General features: G+C 36.6%; 2 protein-coding genes across 2 annotated transcripts; both read right to left on the bottom strand.

The window, feature by feature from the left end:
• Positions 1-12914: 12914 nt before the first annotated feature.
• On the bottom strand, positions 12915-13502 carry LOC125480589 (uncharacterized mitochondrial protein AtMg00810-like). The gene has a single exon (XM_048591588.1). It carries the CDS (start codon positions 13500-13502, stop codon positions 12915-12917), a length of 588 nt encoding a protein of 195 aa, XP_048447545.1.
• A 4602-nt stretch (positions 13503-18104) lies between these two features.
• On the bottom strand, positions 18105-20065 carry LOC103942464 (allene oxide synthase 3-like). The gene has a single exon (XM_009352649.3). It carries the CDS (start codon positions 19861-19863, stop codon positions 18319-18321), a length of 1545 nt encoding a protein of 514 aa, XP_009350924.2. The 5' UTR covers positions 19864-20065; the 3' UTR covers positions 18105-18318.
• Positions 20066-24420: the final 4355 nt, after the last annotated feature.

The following is a 24420-nucleotide window of genomic DNA, read 5'->3' as shown; positions in this document are numbered from 1 at the left end:
ATTAAGAATCTAACATGGCATATAATCGGATAATAATTAACAAAGTACTTTGCAAATATTCATGTCATGACTTCATCATAAACCTTAGAAAATAACTTAGTTACACATAGATATAAAAATAAAAGAAGATAGAACCCGGAATCCATGGCAAAGCACATCCCTAAGCTCTTCTTCACAAATGGCGGAGATGGTGAATGGTAGTATGGTGCGGTGGTATGGGTTATGCGGGGGTGGATGGATGGATGGATGGATCCCATAGAGAGAGCTTAAGGCACTTATTTATACTAGAAAAACCCCAAAAGGTCTGGGAGAAACTCTCCTAAAACAAAACAAACTCCTAAACAATTAATGACACAAACTAGGAAAGAATCCTTCTTGACTTGGGAAACACATCATCTGTCTTGCACACCAGTTTTGGGGTCGATTTATCTTCTATAAAATTCTGTAAAAATATGAGAAACGTAGCTTTATCTCTTATCTTTCTAGGAATATATCGTACGCCACTAGGCAAAATCGGGAAAGCCTTCAAATCTTCATTCTCCTACAGCTGCGCAATTTTGACGAGAAAACAACTTCTGCGGGATTCATTTGTGAAACTGGAATGAATGGCTCCATGGAAAATTATGAAATTTGGATACAATGATCTTCAACCTCTTAGCTTCCTTCTCCAATTGTCCTTGCATCAAAATTCCTCCGGAAAGTCGAATTATCACCAAAAACGTTGTAAGTGCACAGAATGGCTGAAATTGAGAAAAGGAAAGTAATAAGGCTCTTTTATAATCAATTCCTTAACAAAACTTAGGAATAATTAATAATTAATATGATAAATAATGCACTTATCACCCTGCAGCGTGAATGGTAATATTCATAGCTATTTTCCAGGTTGGTTCCTTCTGTCTTTCAATCCAAACCATGTCCAAATCCATTTATCATGATCTCTAAGTACCAAATCACCATTCAAGTTCACCAAATTCCCTAAGAGCAATTCCACTCCTAAAGACTTTGCGCCAGCACACAACACATTTATCCATTCAAGTGAACAGTAATAGACCTTAATGAATAGTAATAGGCCAAAGCATCTCCACCCCTAAAACAAAAAATAGGCTGGTCAATTTTATTAAAATATTATTATTTTTTATTATAAAATAATAAAAATTAATTTTTTCATTTTTAATTTCTGAGTTAAAAATTTTTTTTGGGGAAAAAAACGTGGACCGTTGATCTGTGATCAGACGGTCCAGTTTAAAAGTGAAATTCAAATTCTTTTTACCGTTGGAAATCCAACGGTCTAGAATAACTAGTCGTTGGAAATCCAACAGGAGAAATTGGGCCACGTCGCCCACCCGGGGGAGATGTTAGTGCACCAGCGCCGCTGGGCCCCACCTTTGATTTTTTTGTTTGCTACTTGCGCCCACGCGCCACGCACCACGCGCCAGGCGCAACAACAAAAATGGCCCTGTCCCAAGGTCTGTCAAAAATGGGCTGGTCTGGAGACCAGCTTGGGCTGGGTGCCAAGCAAACACATGGGCTAGAGTGAATTGACAGGGTGCTAGCCTGATTTTTGATTGGGTGCTGCGCTATTCCACCTCCGATGGAACTGCTCTAAATATCGTAACAGCCACAAAATACCAAGGTTTAATAACCATGAAATAATTCCAGGGTTTGCAGCAGCTAGCCCATGTAGAAATTAATCCCAATTCATTCAGTTAAGCTTCCAATAAGCTTAATCTACCATAATCAACATTTAAATTTGAAGATTAAAGCTTATCTAGGAATAAATTCCAAAGATGACAAATATCAATATCTTCAATAAACCCGGAGAATTATTGTGGATGCAAATTTCTGCTGTCTTCTCCTTTGACAAAAATGCATTTGCAAAATAATAATACCTAAGATTAAGGCCAAGGGCCTCATGCGCCCATGATGAATAATTGCAAGATATTATGTGAAATAATATATATGCAATTAACATAGAAATTAATTCTAATTTAAATAGGAAAATTGGGAGTTACATTTTGAATAAGGATTTGATAAGGAGTGATGAGAGGGGTTTGAATAAATACCATTTTTATCACCTTTGACTCTTCCTTGATTGAGCCATTTTTGTTTGTTGTATGCGTGTGAGAATCCTAGTATGCCTCAAGGGTAATTTTGTCATTTTAACCTAAAAATTCATATGTCACCTCTATAATTTTCTTGATTAATTTTTACTCTACAATTACTGCATTTGATTGTAGTATTCTTCACCACAAATTCGTAGGCGAAAACAGAATTGAATTCCAAGTTGTCAAGAGAAAGTTTGGAACTTTTCTTTATTTTTCTTTCTCTGATATAAATAGGTGCAAAATGCACCTCTTCCTTCCAATCCCCACTCGGCAAGTGTCAAGCAAGAGGGAGACTTGATCTTCCTTGTCAAATTTTCTTTTCTTTTATGCTTGTGTCCAATCCAAGCATAAAATTTTATATTATGAAAACTTGGTGCAATAAGATGAGAAGGAGAACCAGCGTCCCTTCTGCTGAAATAGCTGGCTGCTGCCACATGTTAAGGCCAACCACTCCTCATCTGCCATGTGACACTCTCTCATCTGTTATATTCAAAGTTCCACCAAAAGATCGTTCGAGCCTCGAAAATTAATCTAAAAGATGCTACGAACTTGTAATGACGTTCACTACCTTCATATGAAAATCTTTATCTTTTCAATAAATAAGCACAACATATCCATGTGACACTCTCTCATCTGTTAAATTCAAAGTTTCATCGAAAGATTGTTCGAGCCTCGAAAATTAATCTGAAAGATGCTACGAACTAGTAATGACGTTCACTACCTTCATATGAAAATCTTTATCTTTTCAATAAATAAGCACAACATATTTTTCCAAATATGTCTCTTCTTCGATAATAAATTCTTGGAATGTCACACTTGGTATGTATATCAGCAATTTGATTTGCAAACATATTGAACTTTAACAAGAACCAACTCTCTTATATAGTGGTAAGTGGTAGTCAATTCCCACATGTTTTGTCTTAGCATGGAAGAGTGGGTTCGAAGTATGAAAAATGGCAGATATGTTGTCACACCAAATAGTGGGTTTAAGAGACAGAGGAAAACCAAAATCACAAAACACTTTGCAAATCCATGTGACTTCAGTTGCAGTAAGAGCCAAAAGCTTGTACTTAACCTCAGTAGAAGAACGAGCTGTTGTGGGATGCTTTTTAGCACTCAACTAATTAGATTTGATCCTAGAAACATACAGAAGCCACTAGCAGATCTTTTGTCAAATGTGCAGCCAGCTCAATCTGCATCAGAAAATTCACAGAAATTGAGATGACTCTTTTTGAACCAAATTCCATGAGAAAGGGTACCCGTTAGAAATCTTAGTATTCTCTTTGCAGCTTGCATATGAATTTCTTTAGGCGTATGCATGAATTGGCATACGTGGTTTATTGTAAAAGAAATATCAGGCTTTGTGCTTGTGAGATATTGTAAACCAACCGCAATTGATCTGTACTCAGTTGTGTTTGCCAGAGATGGACCCCTGTGATCTAGTTTGGTTGTACCAAGAGGTGTACAACAAGGCTTTGCACCCTCCATGTTTGTCTTTTGCAGCAGATCAAGTATTTTTCCTGATGAAGAAAGAGACTATCTTTGGATTTGTGAACTTCTAAGCCTAAGAAGTAGTGTAATGGGTCCAAATCTTTGACTAAAAATAAAGTACTTTAACTTTTGGATGAAATGCTTAGAGGTAGAAGGATTGGGACCACTAATCAGAATGTCATCCATATATGCTAATAGAGTGACCAAAACTAGGGCTTTGAGGATAAGGAGGCATCAAAAGATGATTGTGTAAGTCTAAATGATTTGAGAGCTTGAAACACTTGTCAAACTGAGCCCTTGGAGCTTGTTTAAGATCATACAAGGATTTGTGAAGCCTGCAGACATGATTTGGAAAGTTAGGATCACAGCAGCCAAGGGGTTGATGCATGACGACTTTTTCTTTTAAGTCAACATGCATATAAGAAGGCATTACTAATAACAAGTTGATTTAAAAACCAATTGAACTGCAATTACCTCAAAAGCTAGCAGAATTCTGCTAGGCTCTTGCCTAAGGGCTTTCATTAACAAGAAGGCCTTGACTATCAAGAAAAATATAGCCCTACAACTAAATGACTTGGCATGTTAGGATCACAAAAGGTAGAAGGTTATTGCATGAATACTTCTTCCTTTAAATCACCATATAAAAGGCATTACTGATATGATCAAGTTGATTTAAAAACCAATTGAACTGGACAACAAAAATTAGCAGAATTCTGATAGTTCCAACGTAGCTACATGGCTAAATGTTTCCTAATAGTCAAGGCCTTCTTGCTGATGAAAGTCCTTAGCCACGAGCCTAACATAATTCTTTTTTCTTTTAAAAGAGGGACCAAAGAGACTAAAAAATTAGGTCCTTAAATTATTTTCACTTCAAATAGATATTCATAATGATATGCCAATGTAGCTAATGTAGATGGAAAATTTGGATGATCTTCGAACTTACTTTATAATATTTTTGTGCAACGGAGAATTCTGTCATTTTTGTTCAAATGGTATGTGTGCCCTAATCACTTAGACCTGTATATTTGGTTATCTTCAAATACAATTAAGAGCATCTTTATATTTTGATACAATTTAAATGAATTTAATATATTTCATATGTTTAACACAATTTTAAAAGCGGCGGCATCATGTGCGGACTCAATTACTAATAAATAAAGTAATGATTTTACTTGAAGTTCTTTCAACACACACATAGTTGAATTGTCCTACTAGCTAGCCAGGGTTACACGAACCCTCTACATGTCAAGTGACTAGGCATGCACTCAACGTGTCAGCAATGCAGCTTCTCTTCGAATTCACACAAAATTAGGATAATCTACATAATGTGTGCAGAAATAGGGCAAGGATTGTCTGGCCTCCCACGTCAACATTTTATATTGTTTTTTCTATAGAGATAATAAGACAAAAATGAATAGTAATATAAAATGTTGATGTGGGTTAACCGTGACCACACAAATAGGAAGGCACGGGAGGGCACCGGAAGTGGGAGGGTAGACAATCCTTGTCCGTAGAAATAATCTATAAAAGCAATCCATTTTTCAGTCTCTCTGTTTGATAGAAAACGTAGATCATTTAAAAGAAATCCATTTTGGGTTTCAAATAGCTAGGTTGAAACCAAATTTACGCACCGTTGTAGAAAGTGGAGATGCACAAATCCAAGTAACCTATAATAGAGCAAACACTGTTGGCCAAGCGAATAAGTATGTGATAATTGAGTTACTAAAGATGAACCCTAGAAGGGTGTATTCATACTAGCCGAGGAGACGACCTTTTAGGATAGTAGAATCCTTTTTAAACTAGGAAAATCCCAAAGATAGCTAGGAAGTAATATTGATCCTCTTAGGAGTGTAATTACTTGTAGCGCATGCCAACCCTTAGATTGTAAGGACTCCAAGATTATAGAAAACTTACTGATTCCTTACTAGATTAGGTTCTGTATCTTGTCGAAGAAGCATGGTCAATCTCAGAGCAATCGTCGATCTTAACTCACTAATTCTGGAACATAGTGATGGTGGCATCGCTATTTCATTTATTTAGTTCCTCAGCAAAGGTTGTTGAGACCTTGAATGGACTTCTGATGTATGCGTATTTTGATTGGCCTTACTCTGGCTCTGGAAATCATAGTCCCACAATCGCTCGTAACTATGTATCTGAAAGGACTTGCTCCCTTTGAGGATGGATAGTTATCAAAGACCATGCCTTTCGGAGTAAGTCGGAATACATATTGTTTTAATTCTTCTAACGCATGGTATCTTGGTTTCGAACATTGTGAACTTTGTAAATGTGGCAGCATACTTCGAGTCGTTCTGTATTCGAGCACATTACCTTGTGAATCATACCATCAATATCACAATGATGAGGACTGTCTCAATTACGTATGCACAAAAGCAAGGCTCTGTTCTTACTTTCTCAGCTAAGTTCAGCGGTTAGATTCGTTAATCCTGATGCGTGGCGATCCGTATTCAATTGTGAGATGATCTCGAGCCATCGGATTCGTTGAAGATAAAAGTAAATTTATTTATTTATGTATTACAAGCGATAATATAGGCCTAGATGAGAGTTTGAACCCGATTAAGGAGAAATACCGTAATTACCAGAGCAATCTACTACTTGTGAACATAAAATGATTTGTCTACATGATCATTTCTCTTATGGCAATCTTCATAGGCACCATTCTTGTCATGCTTCTAGCTCAACTTGCACGGCTCCGGTAGGAAATATTTTCCGATAACATTCACTACACCTTTTTCTCACTTGAATATCTTGGAATAAGTCGAACCACTCAAATCAACATGGCCACTAAAAGCTACAGTAGAATTGTGTTGTGTGAAAGAAATTATCTATATACTAAAACTCAATTCCCACGACACTATCTTTCTCTTTTCGTGAATGGTGTCCGAACGGAAATGCCCTTGGTTTTTTCTTGGCTCAAAGCGTTGATTAAAAAATAATCACAAAAATCTAGAATGCCATATGTGGATTTTTCTACAAAGAAAGGCAAAATTGCCTTCATTAAATGGGCAAGGCTATCAAATAGCATTCTTCAGCTTGACATGAAAAAGTCAAGGGCATTAAAAGATATGATGAATTACTAAATTTTATCTTTAATATAATCCCAATTGATCCAACCATATCAAGTAAGGAATTCTTAGCACGATCAATTACGGATATACTCATCATTATCTCAAGATATTATCTCCCATTACAATCAATTATGGATGATATGCTTTGGACAATAGGATGGCGCCTCATGGGAGAATTTATCATATATGGTCAAAATTTAGTCTCTAATTTCACAAATGTTGGTTTAAAAAAAAAACTATCAATTATAGCCAAAAACACATTTTGATAGACTTAAATGCCCTAAAAATTAACTCCGGATTACAATATGCCTGAATTCTTTACACATTAGAGTCCATTTTCAATCTAACTCATATAATACACATATAGAAGGACTAGCTACTTCTCATCGCACAAAACTGACTTGGACTATCGAAAGGTGGACTTCGCCAGGAAAGTCTCAGCACCATGAAAATATTTTATAACACTAGACAACATCAGTCAGCGTCTAAAATACTTCATTCATGGAGGATTAAAAAATTAGGTTAGTAATCCCCCAACCTGGAATGGGCACGTACTTTAACCAAATTAGGGTATACATTCGGTCATAGGAATTGAATGGAGCTCTTCGGCTTACTTTCACAAGTGATTTCTTTTCATGTAGAAATTGTTAATGGATTTTCTTAATTTTCTTTTCCACCCCTGAATCAACTTCATGAAATTTAATTTCTGACAATCACTAGAATTCAGTTGTTCTGTATATGGTATTGACAAGTTAGATCAAACGGAGCTTTACTTTTTTGCTAAGATCACATAAAAGATTTTTCTGATTTGAAGTGCCCTTTTATTAATGGCAGAAATAAATTAATAGGTTGATATAGTCGCATACAACAAATGATTGGCAGTGAATCTAGAATTATTTACAAGCTTATGAAATTTCCATTCTTTTATTACCTAGTAGGGGTTTTTTTTTTTTTTTTATTTGAGGAAACATTATCTAGTAGGGTTTAGATTTTAGGTTTATGTTTTTTTTTTTTAATTTTGAGGGTATTTGAGTCTATTCACTTGTGTTTTCGGCTATGTTTGATTTTTTTTTTTTTTTAATAAACAATGACATTTATGAAATTGAGCTTAAATTTTGGTCATATATGATAAAAACTTGCCTCGTGGCCAGCCACCTCCTATAAATACCTCCATCACCTTTGGTAAGCTTTTGATGCCCATACAAACCCCAAACACATTTCTGACTTAGGCATCAGAGATCCATTGGCCAACCCCTCTCCTCATGGGTGTGTGAAGCTTTGATCTTTGATCATTTGTTGATTGTTTTATAATTACATTTTCGTCAAGACTGAAGATGACAGAAATTTGATGCTACACAATCAAATCTATGAAATGTTATCAGGGCCTCCAGCACATTAAGACTCAATCGACCAAAAAAGAAGAGAAAAGTATGAAATCAAAACAACAATTGAACACTTATCATTATATGATTATTTGTTGAGTATAAATAGTGAAACACGTACGTATATGATATGTGTTCAGTTATCCTTATTCCACTGAATGCATTCAGAAAATGACTCCCCGTCCCATGTCGTCCTGCATGCGCCTTCAGGAAGTATACTCCACTCAACCTTACTGTCAAGATTTTTGTCTCTTTTATCTCTATACACGTCGAACCACTTCAATTGACCCCGCCAAGAAAAACTGCAGTAGTATAGTGTCGTGCCCCAGATGTTAGGTTTAAAACTGAATTCAAAGGAGCCATGAGGGGCGAGCACTTTCACACCAAAATCATGATTTTTGGATTTGCAGTGAACGGTAAGTGACAAATCTCCGTTGGCTTGCAACTCATTTTTAACTCTAATGTATCTTCTTTTCCGTGCATCGCACAGGGTTAGTGTGAACAAAAGGAGCACCGTTAATAGCACTGCCTTTCTGATGAACAAAGCCATGCTATTGCTTGTTTTTGGTTGAAGAAAATTTGTTTCGGTGGAAGTTGAAGCACTAAGAATGCATCATATATATACTCGGCGGGTTCCATATGCTATCACATTTGGTGGTGCCTGAATTGCAGGATTATGTAAAGGGATACCTCATAGTTAATAGCGTGTACAACTGTCTTATACAGTTGTATTTTTTGTTATAACAGCTTTGTAACTAATCTCTGTGTTAAGAGATTAAATTAAGTATAATTAGTTACTGAGCCTAATTAGACAAATGTATATATACTCTGAGTTGTATTCCTTTCTCATTAAGAAAGAAATAATAATAGAACTTCTTTCTTTACATTATGGAATTTTTCACAAATATTTGGAAAATTATTTACTTTAAAGATTTTATTAAATTTGTGTAAATTATAGTAGATTGTATTTAGGACTCTTGCGTATTCTAGAAGATCATAGGCTTTCATACTTATAAGGCAAGTAAGCATGTTATGTTTACTATAAATAAAAGCCAGAGAAAAAAGTGCATACAGAATTTCCCTACACCTCTCTTTTCTTTTTCTCTATTTCACCCTCTCTCTTTTTTAGTTAAATTCAGTGTTTAAAATATCGGTATCAGTGCAAATATCAATTGGCAAACTTGTGGAGATATCAATGGATATATCGAATAGCGATATCGATATCCATTGCCTTCGATGGAAATGATGGAAATTTGCTCAAAAACATGAAAACTTAAAATTATTTTTTAGGGAATGTCATATAAAGCTACAACACACGTATGAATAAAAAAATTAATAATTAGATACTGTGTAAACAATAAGTATGTGATATGTGATAAGAAAAACATCTTTCTAATGACAAGTAATAAAGTAAAGCATTTCACTAGAATGAATAAATTATACATAACTGAAATTTTCGTCACGAGAGCAGCACAAGTTTTATTGAAGTAAACTAATACCATAATGAAAGAAATTAAATAATAAAGAATGCATAGGCTATGGATATTTCCTGCAAATTTTCTGCAAATACTAGATATTTCCTGAAAATATCTAGGAAATTGACTAATTTCCAGAAATATCATGGATATGGGGTGAGGTCTAAACTTCACCTTCCATTTCCATATCGATCCCTGAATTTTTGGATATTTCCATAGAAATATCGAGCATATCCAAGATATTTCAAACACTGATTAAATTTAGACCACGATAGTGGAAAGTTTTAATTATTCAATACTTACATTTTAATTTCTAAAAATATATAATAACATGTAAAAATAAAATAAAAATTGAAAAATGCTGACGTGACTATTCATCAAATCCCCTTAATCAAATCTTGACAATGGCACAAATGTTTTATTGTTATTATTGTGATTTAAGTTAAATTAATCATTATTCTTTTGTTTATTATTTTATTTATTTGGTGGTTACACACCCAAATTAAAGTCTTAATTTAATTATATTATTTATTTGGGGGTTTTACTATGATTTACCTTTTGTTTTAAATATTTGAGCGTTCAAAGATGAATGAGGTTAATGATGGTTAAGGTAAGTTATGCCTATATAAAAGAGAGATGAGGCCCACTGAGGTATAAATTGGAAGGGATGGAACTATGGAGGTACATGCATTCTCCGATAGATTCACCCTACTAATATCTCTTAACCATTATATTAAGATTGGGAGACAAATTGTTTAACACATTTTGTATGGTATATTTTATGATATATTTCAATCATCTAACTGTCTATCTTTTAATACTCTACTAACCTGTCAACCCATATTCAGTGTGGTTAAACATCATTGGGTTAACAAATTGACATAAAATCAGGTTGGCTATACATCACTGGAGTCGTAGAATTAGCTTAGTCTATGAGTTTCTCCAGTTTGGTTAAACACTTACTTATCTTTAGACTGGTTATCTTTTCCAAGTCTTAGCTAGTGAAGATTCTTTGATTCTTTCGCTGAACGAGGTCACTTCATCAGCTGTCTCAACGAAGTGGAGTAGTTTATGATTGGTTACTCACAAGTATCATTTAGAGTTCGGCATTTAGATGACCTAACAACATTCACCATAAAGACGCTCAGTTCCCCTTTTAGCATCGTTGTCTCTATAGTTGAAGCCGTCGAACGTATTGCAGAAGATTGAACTTCATAGTATAAAGTATAACCTTGTCTTCAGGTTTTAGAAGCCATGGCCAAGATTGTTCATTTCACCGCCTAAGTCGCTTAGTGTAGAAGATAGCAGCATGTTTCATCATCACACCACCCATCCGTCTTATTCGCTTATTGAGCTCGATAAAGAATTAGCACGCCCGCTGATGTATATTTAAACTAACCTACATAATAGATTAATTTAAACCAAATTAAACTCGCAAACACACGGATCAATTGTAGTAATATATGCAAATACGAGGTCGATCCCACATGGATTGCTTTAACACCAATTTAACCGATTAATCACGCTAGACTTAATTAAACAAACAAAGGATATATTGAATTGAATAATTGATTAAAACTATAATTAACAAGAAAAAGAAAAAACAGTTAACTAAATCAAACACACGACACAAGAAAACCAAAGGTTATGAATCCACCAATAACAATCCTATTTACTTTTCCTTGAGCCAATTACTATCCAATTACCATGCCAATGTTAAAGGTTGTTCTTTCTCTTTCTAAGGTATGAATTAACTCATGGTCAGACATCAACTCTTGTATCTCTACATGATAACTATATCCTATTGGTTAGGCATACAATTAAACACATAAAAACCCATTAAGCGTAGAAGAATCATGTCAACTAAGTAGGACTAGCTTCATATTGGTCATCCTCACTAATTTGTCTACTCTTCTTAATCTTAGTTCCAATAAACCTAATTGATTGGTCATCCTCATAGATTTATCTAAATATCTAGATGCAAAATTCCTAAGGGTGATCAGTCATTAGAAACTTGAACCTAGAATAAAATACCCACAAAGATTAAGAATATAACATGGCATATAATCGGATAATAATTAACAAAGTACTTCGCAAATATTCATGTCATGGCTTCATCATAAACCTTGGAAAATAACTTAGTTACACATAGAAATAAAAATAAAAGAAAGATAGAACCCGGAATCCATGGCAAAGCACGTCCCTAAGCTCTTCTTCACAAATTGTGGAGATGGTGAATGGTAGTATGGTGCGGTGGTGGATGGATGGATGATGGATCTTTTAGAGAGATCTTAGGGACCTTATTTATACTAGAAAAACCCTAAAAATTCTGGGAGAAAGTCTCCTAAAATAAAACAAACTCCTAAACAATTAATGACACAAACTAGCAAAGAATCCTTCTTGGCTTGATAAGCACATCATCTGTTTTGCACGCCAGTTTTGGGGTTTATTTATCTGCTGGAAAATTCTGTAAAAATATGAGAAACGTACCTTTATCTCTTATATTTCCAGGCATATATCGCACGTCACTAGGAAAAATTGGGAAAGCCTCCAAATCTTCATTCTCCCACAGCCGCACGATTCTGACGGGAAAACAATTTCTGCGGGATTCATTTGTGAAACTGGAATGAATGGCTCCATGAAAAATTATGAAATTTGGAAACAACAATCTTCAGCCTCTTAGCTTCCTTCTCCAATTGGCCTTGCATCAAAACTCCTCCGGAAAATTGAATTATCACCAAAAACGTCCTAAGTGCACAGAATGGCTGAAACTGAGAAAAAGAAAGTAATAAGGCTCTTTTAAGATCAATTCCTTAACACAACTTAGGGATAATTAATAATTAATATGATAAATAATGCACCTATCACCCACTTCAGCAATCATCCACAGAAGTGCTAATTAGAGCTTATCTTTGGGGCTTAATTTTCTGATATCATTCTTCTCACCAAGGAGGAAATATATAATGTACAAGAGTCATTTACAAGGAAAGAAATAAACATCAAATAACCTAATTATAATCTGATTATAAGGACTCAAAAAAAGGTAACTAAACTAATTACAAAAAGTCAACTCTCCAACACTCCCCCTCAAGTTGATGCATAAATGTTGTTCATACCCAACTTGACAAGAGAGTTGTAGAACGCTTGACTTGCAATAGCTTTAGTTAAGATATCCGCTAATTGATCCTCTGACTTTACGAACGGGAATTGAATAATATTCCCATCCAACTTCTCCTTAATGAAGTGTCTGTCAACTTCCACGTGTTTTGTGTGATCATGTTGAATTGGGTTGTGTGAGATATCGATAGCTGCTTTATTATCACAAAATAAATCTGAGGCTGAATTCGAAGGATACCCAAGTTCACCAAGTAACCTCTAAAGACATAATAGTTTACATACTCCTTTTGCCATACCCCTGTATTCCGCCTCTGCACTTGATAAAGTAACCACTTTCTGTTTCTTACTTTGCCAAGTCACTAAGTTTCCTCCCACAAATGTAAAGTAACCAGATGTGAACCGACGATTAGTAACATTGCCTGCCCAATCTACATCGGTGTAACCCTCTATTCGGTAATGGTCATTCTTGGAAAACATGATACCTCTACCTGGTGAGGACTTCAGGTATCGTAGGATGCGTTCAACTGCACCCATATGTGCCTCACTCGGAGAATGCATAAATTGACTAACAACACTTACTGCATACGCAATATCAGGCTTGGTGTGAGATAAATAAATTAACCTCCCAACTAACCTTTGATAACGATCTCTGTTAGTGGGAACTTGATCAGGGTGCACAACAAAATGGTGATTTTGGACTATAGGGGTGTTAGCCAGTTTACAATCAAGCATTCCGGTTTCAGCTAACAAGTAAAGAACATATTTTCTTTGAGATAGAAATATACCCTGTTTAGATCGAGCTACTTCTATACCCAAGAAATATTTCAATCCACCAAGATCTTTCATCTCGAACTCAGTTGCTAAGTAATCTTTCAGCCTTGAGATTTTCTCTTTATCATCACTGATTAGTATATTTTATATTATATATTTTACCCTATTCTTATATTAGGGTTTGTGCGCTGGTTTTAGGGGATATTAAAAAAGGCTTAGCCGTTCTTAATCAGGAGAAGGCTTACTTTGATGCAACTTTGGAGACAGAGAGTAATTGTTAGGGTTCTTAGAGATTTTCTACTTTAAGGTGTTTTCGTTCCTTTTATTCTTAATAATATTTTCTATGATTTCAATTATGAATATGCGCAACTAACTCCTTTTGCTAGGGTGAAGCCGTAAGCCTTAGAATGAATATGTGATTTTTATTTAATTGCTTATGATTGATTGCATGCATACTTTGAATTATTGATCACCGTGATTAAAACTATCTAATTGTCTTAATGTTTGATCACCATTAGGATCTTTAGAAATGTAATTTGATGCAATTTTGGTCGGAAGGTTCCCTGAAATTGATGTTGGCTTCTTGTTATTAATAATTGTAATTTCACTTAAGATGAACACCACATCTTAAGGGTTGCATGGTTTTTCAAAGGGTTTTCATAAAGCATAATGAGTCTCTCATGTTCAGATTTGATCCGAACGTCCGGACGAGTTGCATGTTAGATATACGTTCTATGTTGGAGGTTCCAAGTAGAATATAAATTAGGAAAACCTAACCTTCAAAGTGGCATGTGTAGATCATAAGTAATTGGTAAAAATACATAGGATTGCTAGGTGATGGTGAAACCCTAGTGTTTTCTTAATTTGATTTTTTCAAAACAGTTTTCTTTTCCCTTCATCTTTAATATTGCAAATTCGTTTATTTTTATTAATTAAATTCGTTTTAATTTAAGTAGGTTATAAAACCAATCATCTCAACTTTCTGCTTTACAATAATTAATTGGAATTTGGTTTGTTTTGAATTATTTAATAATCCCTATGGAGAACGACCTTGCGAGAACCGTTTATACTACAACAACCTTGTCATTCTTGCATGTAATATAGGAGTTTTTAACCCGTTTGCATGTGTGGTAAAATCTCTATCAATCACCTGTAACAATCATACCATCCACATAAATAATAAGTGCTGTCAATTTACCCATTCGACGTTTCAAGAAAAGTGTATGATCGGAATTGCTCTGCCTGAACCCATACTTCCTCATAGCTGTCCGGAACCTATCAAACCATGCCCGAGGAGATTGTTTCAATCCATACAATGCCTTATTCAACTTACACACTAGTCTGGGTTGTGAAACCGATGCATAACCAGGTGGAATATCCATATACACTTCTTCTTTAAGATTACCATGTAAGAAAGCATTTTCCACATCAAATTGTTGTAATGGCCAATCCAAGTTAGCCGCCAATGAACATAACACTCTTACCGTATTAATCTTTGCTACCGGAGCAAATGTTTCTGTATAATCAACACCATGCGTCTGAGTGTATCCTTTAGCCACCAATCGTGCTTTGTATCATTCAATCGACCCATTAGCTTTGTACTTAATGGTGTACACCCATCGACATCCCACTCTCTTCTTTCCTCGAGGTAGTAGAACTAAATCCCATGCTTGATTTTTCTGAAGTGCATCCATTTCTTCCTCCATTGCCTTGGTCCATCAATCATCAGATAGTGCATCATTCAATGAACTTGGTTTGCTATCATTGGATATTTGTTGTACAAAAGCTTTGCTAGGTTCTGATAATTTATGTGATGACACATAGTTGGCAATGAGATATTTAGAGCCTTTCGTTGTTTCCGGTGAATATCGATTGGGTGGCTTTCCCCGGTTGTGCCTGAAAGGTAACTGATAATTCGGAACATCGGATACATCAATAAGGATAGTAGATCTTACCTTAGGAATATTCTCTAGAGTATGGTCATCTGGTGGTACTATATTTGAGATAAGGGGGAATAGTATCAATAGAAGTTTCAAGATCGGCAAGTGGCAACACTGTTGTCGTGGGTGAGGACGGCACTGCAGCGCTTGCAGCTAGTTCTGTGGGAATCGATGTTGCTTCTGTTTGCTGGGCTGGCAGTGCGACCACTGTGGGCTCGACTAATAATGGCAACGAAAGATCATTGGTAGCAGCAGCCATGGTCCAAACCTGCTCGTCATGCAGTGTCTCCCCCTAAAGAGGAGGGTTGGAAGAAGCAGAAAAGTAATACATCTCAGACTCGGAAAAAGTAACATCCATGGTGGTATACATCCGACATGAAGGAGGGTGGTAGCAACGATACCCTTTCTGATGTAATTCATACCCCATGAAAACACACCGGAGAACACATCGGTCAAGTTTTGTCCGTTGATTTTTATGTAGATGAACAAAGGCAACACATCCAAAAACTCACGGTGGCAGCACCAAAACGGACGGTAGAGGCACGAATGTAGCAAGAACTTGCAAAGGTGTAAGAAAATTCAATACTTTGGATGGCATACGGTTGATAAGGTAAGTGACAGTCTGAAGAGCAACATCCCAAGAGGAGTGGGGAACATCCACCCCAATCAATAGCGATCGAGCTGTTTCTAATAGATGGCGCTTTTTTCGATCAGCCACCCCATTCTGTTAAGGAGTCTGAGGACAAGTAGTCTCATGGAGGATTCCGTGATTAGTTAAATAATGTGTAAAATCATTATTAACATATTCATCACCATTATCAGAACGCAAAATCCGGGTTTTAGTAGAAAACTGTGTCTGAACCATGGTGTGGAATGTCTTAAATGCTAGCAACACATCACTTTTATGCTTAAGAAGGTATAACCATGTCATCCATGTGCAATCATCTATGAGCGTTACAAACCACCTAATACCAGATGAAGTAGTAATCGAAGATGGTCCCTAAACGTCCGAATGAACAAGACCAAAAGGAATATCACTTTTATTAGAATTCAACAGATAAGAGACACGGTGACTCTTGGCAAGTACGCAAGTGTCACATTTAAAGTCTGAAACTGAACAACCAACAAATAAATCCGGAAACATATGCTATAAATAACTGAAAGACGGATGACCCAAACGGTGATGCCATAATCATATCTGACACCGTTTGTGATCAATGGCTCTTTGGACGAGATTAACCCCTCCTGTACTGACATCGTCCACAAAATAGAGATCCCCCCTTTTAGTACCATGACCAATTATCTCCTTCGTGAGAATATCCTGAATAAGACAAAACTTTGGATACAATAGTACACAACAATTCAAATGCTCAGTAGCTTGGCCAGGAGACATTAATTTATGCTTTAGTGAAGGTACAAGTATTGTATGTGGCAAAGAAAGGGTATGCGTGAGGCATACAGTGCCGCGTGAGGCATACAGTGCCAGCACCAGTTACCGGTGAGGTGACACAATTAGTAATATTTCGTCGAAGTGGAACGATATCACAAGATAAATCAATGGGGTCATAGGTCATATGATATGTGGCACCGGAGTCAATAATCCAATTGGACTGAGTATCACAATTATTCATATTAAAAGCATAACCATTGTTACCTAAGGACTCCGGAGGCATGTCGGAAGAACTCAAAACATGAGGATTCATGGTAGGGTCAGTTAGGGTAGTAGTGTTTAGTATAGGGGTAGGATCGGTTAGGATGAAATTGTTTCCACCGTGAAGTGGTGGTAGGTATTTCATGGGAGGGCCGAGTTTGATTGAGGGAATGGGCAGAGCAGAAATCCTAGGATCTCTGTTCTGATACCATGCTAATTGGAGCTTATCTTTGGGGCTTAATTTTCTGATATTATTCTTCTCACCAAGGAGGAAAATATATAATGTACAAGAGTCATTTACAAGGAAAGAAATAAACATCAAATACCCTAATTACAATCTGATTATAAGGACTCAAAAAAAGGTAACTAAATTAATTACAAAAAGTCAACTCTCCAATAGAACATAGTTAGCTAGTAGATTACTTAGATTATGTTTATATTGATTACTTAGATTATGTTTATATAACTTGTTTAACTAATTTTTAGCTTTCATTAAGGCAAGTCAAATTTTACTTCGAGCTTGGTAAAAAAATGAGCTGTGTTGAACTAACCATAAGCTCCATCCAATTTTCAGTAGGACTACTCTCTTTTTTTTTTTTTTCATTTATTTAAGCCCATTCCTTATCTGAAAGGGAATGAAAAACTCAAATTTAAAAGTGTAGTGGAGATAGAAATGGCTGAACTCATATAAGAATTATGGTTAAAAAGAGGACTTTTTTTGTATTGTTTGTAATTGGCAGTAATTTAATTGGTAGTTTGAGCCATACATGGCCTAGGGCCTAGGAAATTCTAGTTTCTTTTCTTTCTTTCTTGGTAATTTGAAAAAAAATTTCTTCTGAACAAACGATAGTATCTACATTAAGGAGGTGGGGAGTGAACTAAGCCTCACACTGAGTTAGCCATAATAATGTAGTTCAAATTCGCATTTGGCGAGAATCGAACCTAAGATCTCTCACTTACAAGTGAAGAAGAATAATACTAAACTGTAGTACTAAGTGATAATTTGAAACATTTTTAAACATTTTTTAGACCAAAACAACAAAACACTACAAAAGAAAATGGAGAAAATGGCATACAAAAATAACGAAACATGAAATTGACCACTTTACATTCAATTCTTCAAATACAAATATACATTATCACTAATCACATTTTGAGATCTACAAATCAAACAATTTAAAGCATATAAATTATTAAGACGTGCAAGGTTATTACTTATTTATAGGTATATCGACTAAATCACCAAAATATCTTATATACGTTGAGAACAAATAAGTAATATATTTGACCATGACCAAATTCATGAGGCTTTGGTCAACGTTTTGAACGTCACTGATGAACCCAACAACACCGTGCCCGAATCAACGGTAAATGTGTCGTATCGAAGGAAAAATTCCACCAACATTAACCTAGACATGAGTACCACTAGATCTTTGCCCGCGCATTGCTTGTTCTCAGCCGTTGGATGATCATCTGCCTGACGACCGTTGGACCAGTAAACATACTTCAACAGCTTCTCACCCTCCCCCACAAACCTATTGCCCACAAACTCCTCCGGATTCTCAAAAACCTTTGGATCCTTCCCCACAAAATTCTGATTTCCAAAAATCATCTCCCCTTTCTTGATCTCAAATGTCGCATCGTGGCTATGTACCACGATGTCCTCCTTGGCCTTCCCGTACTGGTACGGAACTGGAGGCTCGATCCTCAAGGCCTCAAAAACCACGGATTTGGTCAAAGTCATCTTATCCAACGCGGAGAAAGTAATTGTACCTTCACTTTCTTTAACAACGGTCCGGATTTCATTTCGGAGCTGGCGGTGCAAATTCCCTCCTCCTGATGCAACCCACTTGATCAAAGCAGGAAACAAAACCTTCATGCCACCAAATGCATTGAAGCCAGCCAAAAACAAAAGATTGTGACAAGTTTCTTCTCTTGAAATTCCGAAATTACCCTCGGCCAGGTCCAAAGCCGAACCCGCGGACTCGTAAACCGCATCGTAAAGCTTCTGATAAGCGGGCTTGACGAGAAAGGCAGGGTAGGAAAACGTGTGCAGTAAGAAATCTTCAGCAAACATTAGAAACTTGGGTAACCCAAATGTGATCTGAGGGGCAAGTTGGGGAAAGAGCCAAAGTGTGACCAAGCTAGGCCCCTTGGATCCCAACGTTGTCTTTGACGGGCTTTGACCACAAAACAGCTCGAACACGAAATTAAATGACATGTCGTCGCTCAAACTGTTGAAGTCTGCCTTGCCATCTTTGGAGATTTGTTCTTCCAATTTCGGAAAGAGGTCGGAGAGAGAGCTTTGGAAAAGGGGTATGAATTGGTTATGTTTAGAAGCGAGTAGGGATGCGAAGTAGCGCTTGAGAGTGGCGTGATTCGGCTCGGAGGGGTCTAAATAAGCACACATACGGTAGCCACCGGTGTAGGCAGTGGAGGGCATGTAAGTGCCATCCAAAACGTCGCGTTTTGCAACTTTGGTGGTGTCAAAGAGAATGGGGAAGCTTTCGGCGTCAAGAAGAGCTATGACTTTAGGGTTTGGGGCAATGAGAGCTCCGGGTGGCATGTTGGTACGAAAGACTGTGGATTGGTATTTTTCCATTCTGATTTTGAAGAAGTTGTCTCGGCCTTGGTTGTAGAAGTAGTCGTAGCGGTCTTTGATGGCTCCGAACAATGGCATGCCATAGTCACCGGGGATCGGCTTCAATGGAAGGTTGCTTGGTGATGAAGAAGAAGAAGAGGAAGAAGAAGACATGATTGGTGAGATTTTGATTTGGAGTTTGGAATTGGGTTTTAGAGGTAAAGTGGTGGGATGAGTTGTACAAGGTATTAAAACAATGTGCATGCTTTTGCGACTTAGTTTCAATTATTTGTATGTAGTAGGTTATAATGTTATCCGAATTAGGATTTATATAGGGAGGGGTCACTGTTAAAATGAAAATTGCAGAAATAGTCTATAAAAGTTGCAACAGAGACTAGAACATTTTAGACTCAGAGTTTGGTCCATAAAAGCAATTGAAAGTTAAAACTTGAAGGAGATGATGAAAACAAACGTGGATGGATTAATGAAATTGGAAGGAAGGTGATGGTATATATATGTGTGTATGTGTGTGTGTGTGTGTGTGTGTGTGTGTGTGTATTGGGGCAAATATGTGGCACCACATCTTTTACACAATTTTTGACACACTTTTTATAAGGTGCCTACTTTGTAATGTATTTTAGTGATCCGAATCGTCTATCTTTTTAAACATCATTCATAGCTTATCCTTACAAGAAATTAGACAAATTCAAAACCATTAAGACATTCATTTGTAAGGAAGAAAATAGACAAATACGATCCTTAAACCTTAATCCAACGGTCATATGGTTTCAAATTTGGGTAATTTTTGTTAGACATGATATTTGAGAGAAGGCATGAAGGTAAACGGTTCGGATCGTTAAAATATATTACAACGTGGCACAAAAACGTGTATAAGAAAATGGTGTCACATATCCGTTGCAATATATGTGTGTGTGTGTGTGTATTTATCCGAGTTAAGATTTATATATGGAGGGGTCACTGCTAAAATGAAAATTGCGGAAATGGTCTATAAAAGTTACAACAGAGACTAGAACGTTTTAGACTCAGAGTTTGGTCCGTAAAAGCAATTCAAAATTAAAACTTGAAGGAGATGATGAAAACAAACGTGGATGAATTAATGAAATAGGAAGGAAGGTGATGGTATATGGTATTAGTATTTTTCTATCTCTGTTTATCTAATGTGTTGGTAATATATACATATATATGTATATATTGGGGTAAATATGTGACACCACATCTTTTACACAATTTTTGACACACGTTTTTATAAGGTGCCTACTTTGTAATGTATTCTAGTGATCCGAACCGTTTATCTTTTTAAACATCATTCTTTACAAGAAATTAGACAAATTCAAAACTATTAAGACATTCATTTGTAGGAAATAAACTAGACGAATACAATCCTTAAACCTTAATCCAACGGTCATATGGTTTCAGATTTGGGTGATTTTTGTTAAACATAATCTTTGAGAGAAGACATAAAGGTAAACGGTTCGGATCATTAAAATATATTACAGAGTGACGCAAAAACATGTATAAGAAAGTGGTGTCACATATCCATCGATATATATATATATATATATTTATTTATATATTATACTAGTATTTTTGTGACAGCCCATTCCGGATTTTCGAACCGTAGGGGTGAAATGACGATTTTGCCCCTATTATGGTTGTTTCGTTGTGTGGTTGTTTTTGGGTGTTGCTTGGCTGGTTTTGGACCACACACACACCACACTCATTCACCCTCTCTCCTTGCCCTGTCCCGAGCCCTTTCTCTCTCCCTTTCCTATTCTCTTTGTACGGACGACAACCAAAACCATTGAAACCTTCACAGATCGAGGAAACAAATTACATATTCATGCTCGTGAGGTCCGTAGGAGTTCAACCATACCCATTTCAGGTAAGGATACCTTCGTTTTCACGTCGAACTAGGGATACCTCAATTTGGTCACTGTTCATGCACACGTTAATTCTTGTGTTTTTGGGAATTTCAAGCTTGTAGGAAGCTTGGTGAGGTCCTTAGGAGGCTCGGGGTGGTTCGTTTGAAGGTTTTGGACGTCGGGATCGTGAGTTTCAAGCTTGGCCGGAGTTGGTGGTGTTTTCCCGGCGAGATTCCATGGGCTTTAGTGCTTGAAAGTGGTGAGACCTATCCCGAGGAAGAGTGCGGTCGCTCGAGGCAAGGGGGTTACAACCCTTCTACATACCAGTGAGTGGGCTTTTGGTTTTTCGTATATACCTATATACTTATGCTTTTCCCAGAAAGTGAAATGAAACGTTTATACATTTATATGCCATGCTTATTGTTTGCCATTTATTTACGCATTATTAGTCGCATATGTATATATATGTTTGGTGCTGCGGATGCACAGGTAAGTGCCAGGTGAGTTATGATTTACGTTTATGTTCAGTAGTGATTTGAGATGCATAGAGAGCTCATAACCTGCACCCCCGGTGTTAGTGCTCCCGCCCAGAGTTGGGCACAGTCCTTCACGTGATGTTCACCTCCTGCACCACACGCTCATCTTGGATCCAAGTTAGGTGCACAGTCCTGTCGTACAGACCACTTTAGGTGGTTCCGACTCGTAGGTGACCCGCGATTAGTCGCCCAGCCTTCACGTGATCGTAGCACTTGAGTGTACTTATTATACACCCAGTCCTGTCGTACAGACCACTCTAGGTGGTTCCAACTCGTGTGCAGGTACAGTTAGTGAGATGGAGATCTGAGCTCTAGATTCAGCCATACAAGTTATGTTAGGTGACTCCAGTTGACAGATTACATGGCATTGATTTGACATTACCTGAGCACTTGCATTTTATTTCGAGGCTTTTGGCATGGCATATTTCTGAGCATGACTTATATATATGTATATTCTATTTTTCTGGGAAGTATACAGGTTTTACGGCGAGGGGTTAGAACTTTGTTTATGAAATGGTTTTGAAAAGCTTTGTTTTTGCCCACTCACGCTTTCTGTTTTGCGCCCCTCCAGGTTCTAGTTGGCTAGCACTTTTGGTGGCTCCCCAGAGGATTTCCCCGGCATATCTGACAGATTATCACCAGTGTAGGACCACCTTTGAGTGTGTTTAAGTAGTGTTGTTTCTCCCAGACTACATTAGGTCTTCGTGCTCTGAACTTTGTTTTCACATTTACGCTTGCACATGTATGTTCTTACTTTGTGTAAAGCTGATTTTTATTTATTCGTACTTTTATTATTATTTTATTAGCTTCCGCACTGTGCACATGGTTACGTCACCCCCACGTGATGGCCAGCATGCCCTGATCTCGATCGGGGTGTGTCAATTTTGGGATAAAAACTCTTTTCAGAAAATAAAAGTGTCGCATAAGAATTTTGGTAAGACCAAAATAACGCAAAATTGGAATCATGCGATTTTGTCCCAGTTCAAGATTGTGAGGACATAACGGAACAGATGAAACACGTTTGGTTAAATTGATTAAAAGAACCTCGTGAGGCAGCGGACACACCAATGGTCTTAATTCTCAGGTCACTTTTCTTGTCCAAACCATAAAGAGATTTTTTTAGTGTGACTGGTACATAGGGTGGTATACCACATGTTATTATATAAATTATGAAATATATATGTTAAAAAGTTAATAACTTAAAAAAATAAAATTTCTTACCACTTCTATAAAATCACTTTGTGTATCATCCGTGTTTCTATCACAATGAAAAATTTCTCCAAACCATGGGCGCTGAAAAGTTTCTTCTATTCCATGCATGATGATTCTGAATATTAGGGCTGGAAAAAAATCCCAAAAATCCCAAACCAAACCGAAAAAATCCCGATCCCAAACCAAAAAAATCCCAAACCAAAATTCCCGAAAATTTCGGTATGTCATCCCGAACCAAACCGAAATTTTCGGTATGGGATTCGGGATTACATCTCCATTTTTTCGGTATTCCCATACCGAATAGAAATAAATATTATATATATATATTATTTTTTAATTATAAGAGAATTATTTTTTAATTAATGGTATTGGTAGCCACTAGTGTGATTAATCTTTGTCTCAACTAAATAACTAATGTTTGTTTGTTCAATTTGTTTGTTTCTATATTCCAGTTGTCTCAACTAATGTGATTAATCTTTGGATATTAGTTTCTTGCATACCTAGCCACTAGTGTGATTAATCTTTGGATATTAGTTTCCTGCATACCTAGCCACTAGTGTGATTAATATGTGGATATTAGTTTCCTGCATACCTAGGCAAATCAAGGAAACAAAGGAGCAAAGACCATTATGCATGCATGAACATATCAGTATACATATATTGTATATATATACACGGACAAGGTGGGTACAGGGCATGCAATTAGTTGAGCTCAAATTTTTTTTTTGTTTTGTTTTCGAGTACACAATATAGTTGTTCTTTCAGACATGGGCGCCGCCAAAATTTTCATTTAATTACAACTATGTGGAGGAGGAATCAAAGTTGGAATGTGGGGTGAGATGGCATTAGCCCAAAAACTTTGTGCACAAATGGGTAGTGGGTAGATTGAAACTTAATTTTAGCCCAAAAACATAATATGTCAAATTTTAGCCCAAAAACATAATATGTCAAATTTTAGCCCAAAAACATAATATGTCAAATTTTAGTCCAAAAGCCCAAAAACATTTCGGGATTCCCGATTTGTCCCGAAATCCCGAAATTATTTCGGGATTCCCGAAAATTGGGATTCCCGAAAATTTGGTTTGGGATTGGTATTGAATTTGGGATTCCCAAAAATTTCGGTTTGGGAATCGGGATAAGGGTTTCGGTATGGGATCCCATACCGAACCACCCCTACTGAATATTAACAC

The sequence above is a fragment of a genome, unplaced genomic scaffold (assembly GCF_019419815.1).
Source record: "Pyrus x bretschneideri cultivar Hongxiangsu unplaced genomic scaffold, Pyrus_bretschneideri_v1 Contig10, whole genome shotgun sequence".
Classification (NCBI taxonomy): Eukaryota; Viridiplantae; Streptophyta; class Magnoliopsida; order Rosales; family Rosaceae; genus Pyrus; species Pyrus x bretschneideri.
Note: the sequence above shows the minus strand (reverse complement) of the source record. Positions and strands in the feature narration are given on the sequence as shown.

Coding starts and splice junctions, on each gene's coding strand:
- LOC103942464 (XM_009352649.3), bottom strand. CDS start 19,863: ATGCACATTGTTTTAATACCTTGTACAACTCATCCCACCACTTTACCT.
- LOC125480589 (XM_048591588.1), bottom strand. CDS start 13,502: ATGAAAGATCTTGGTGGATTGAAATATTTCTTGGGTATAGAAGTAGCT.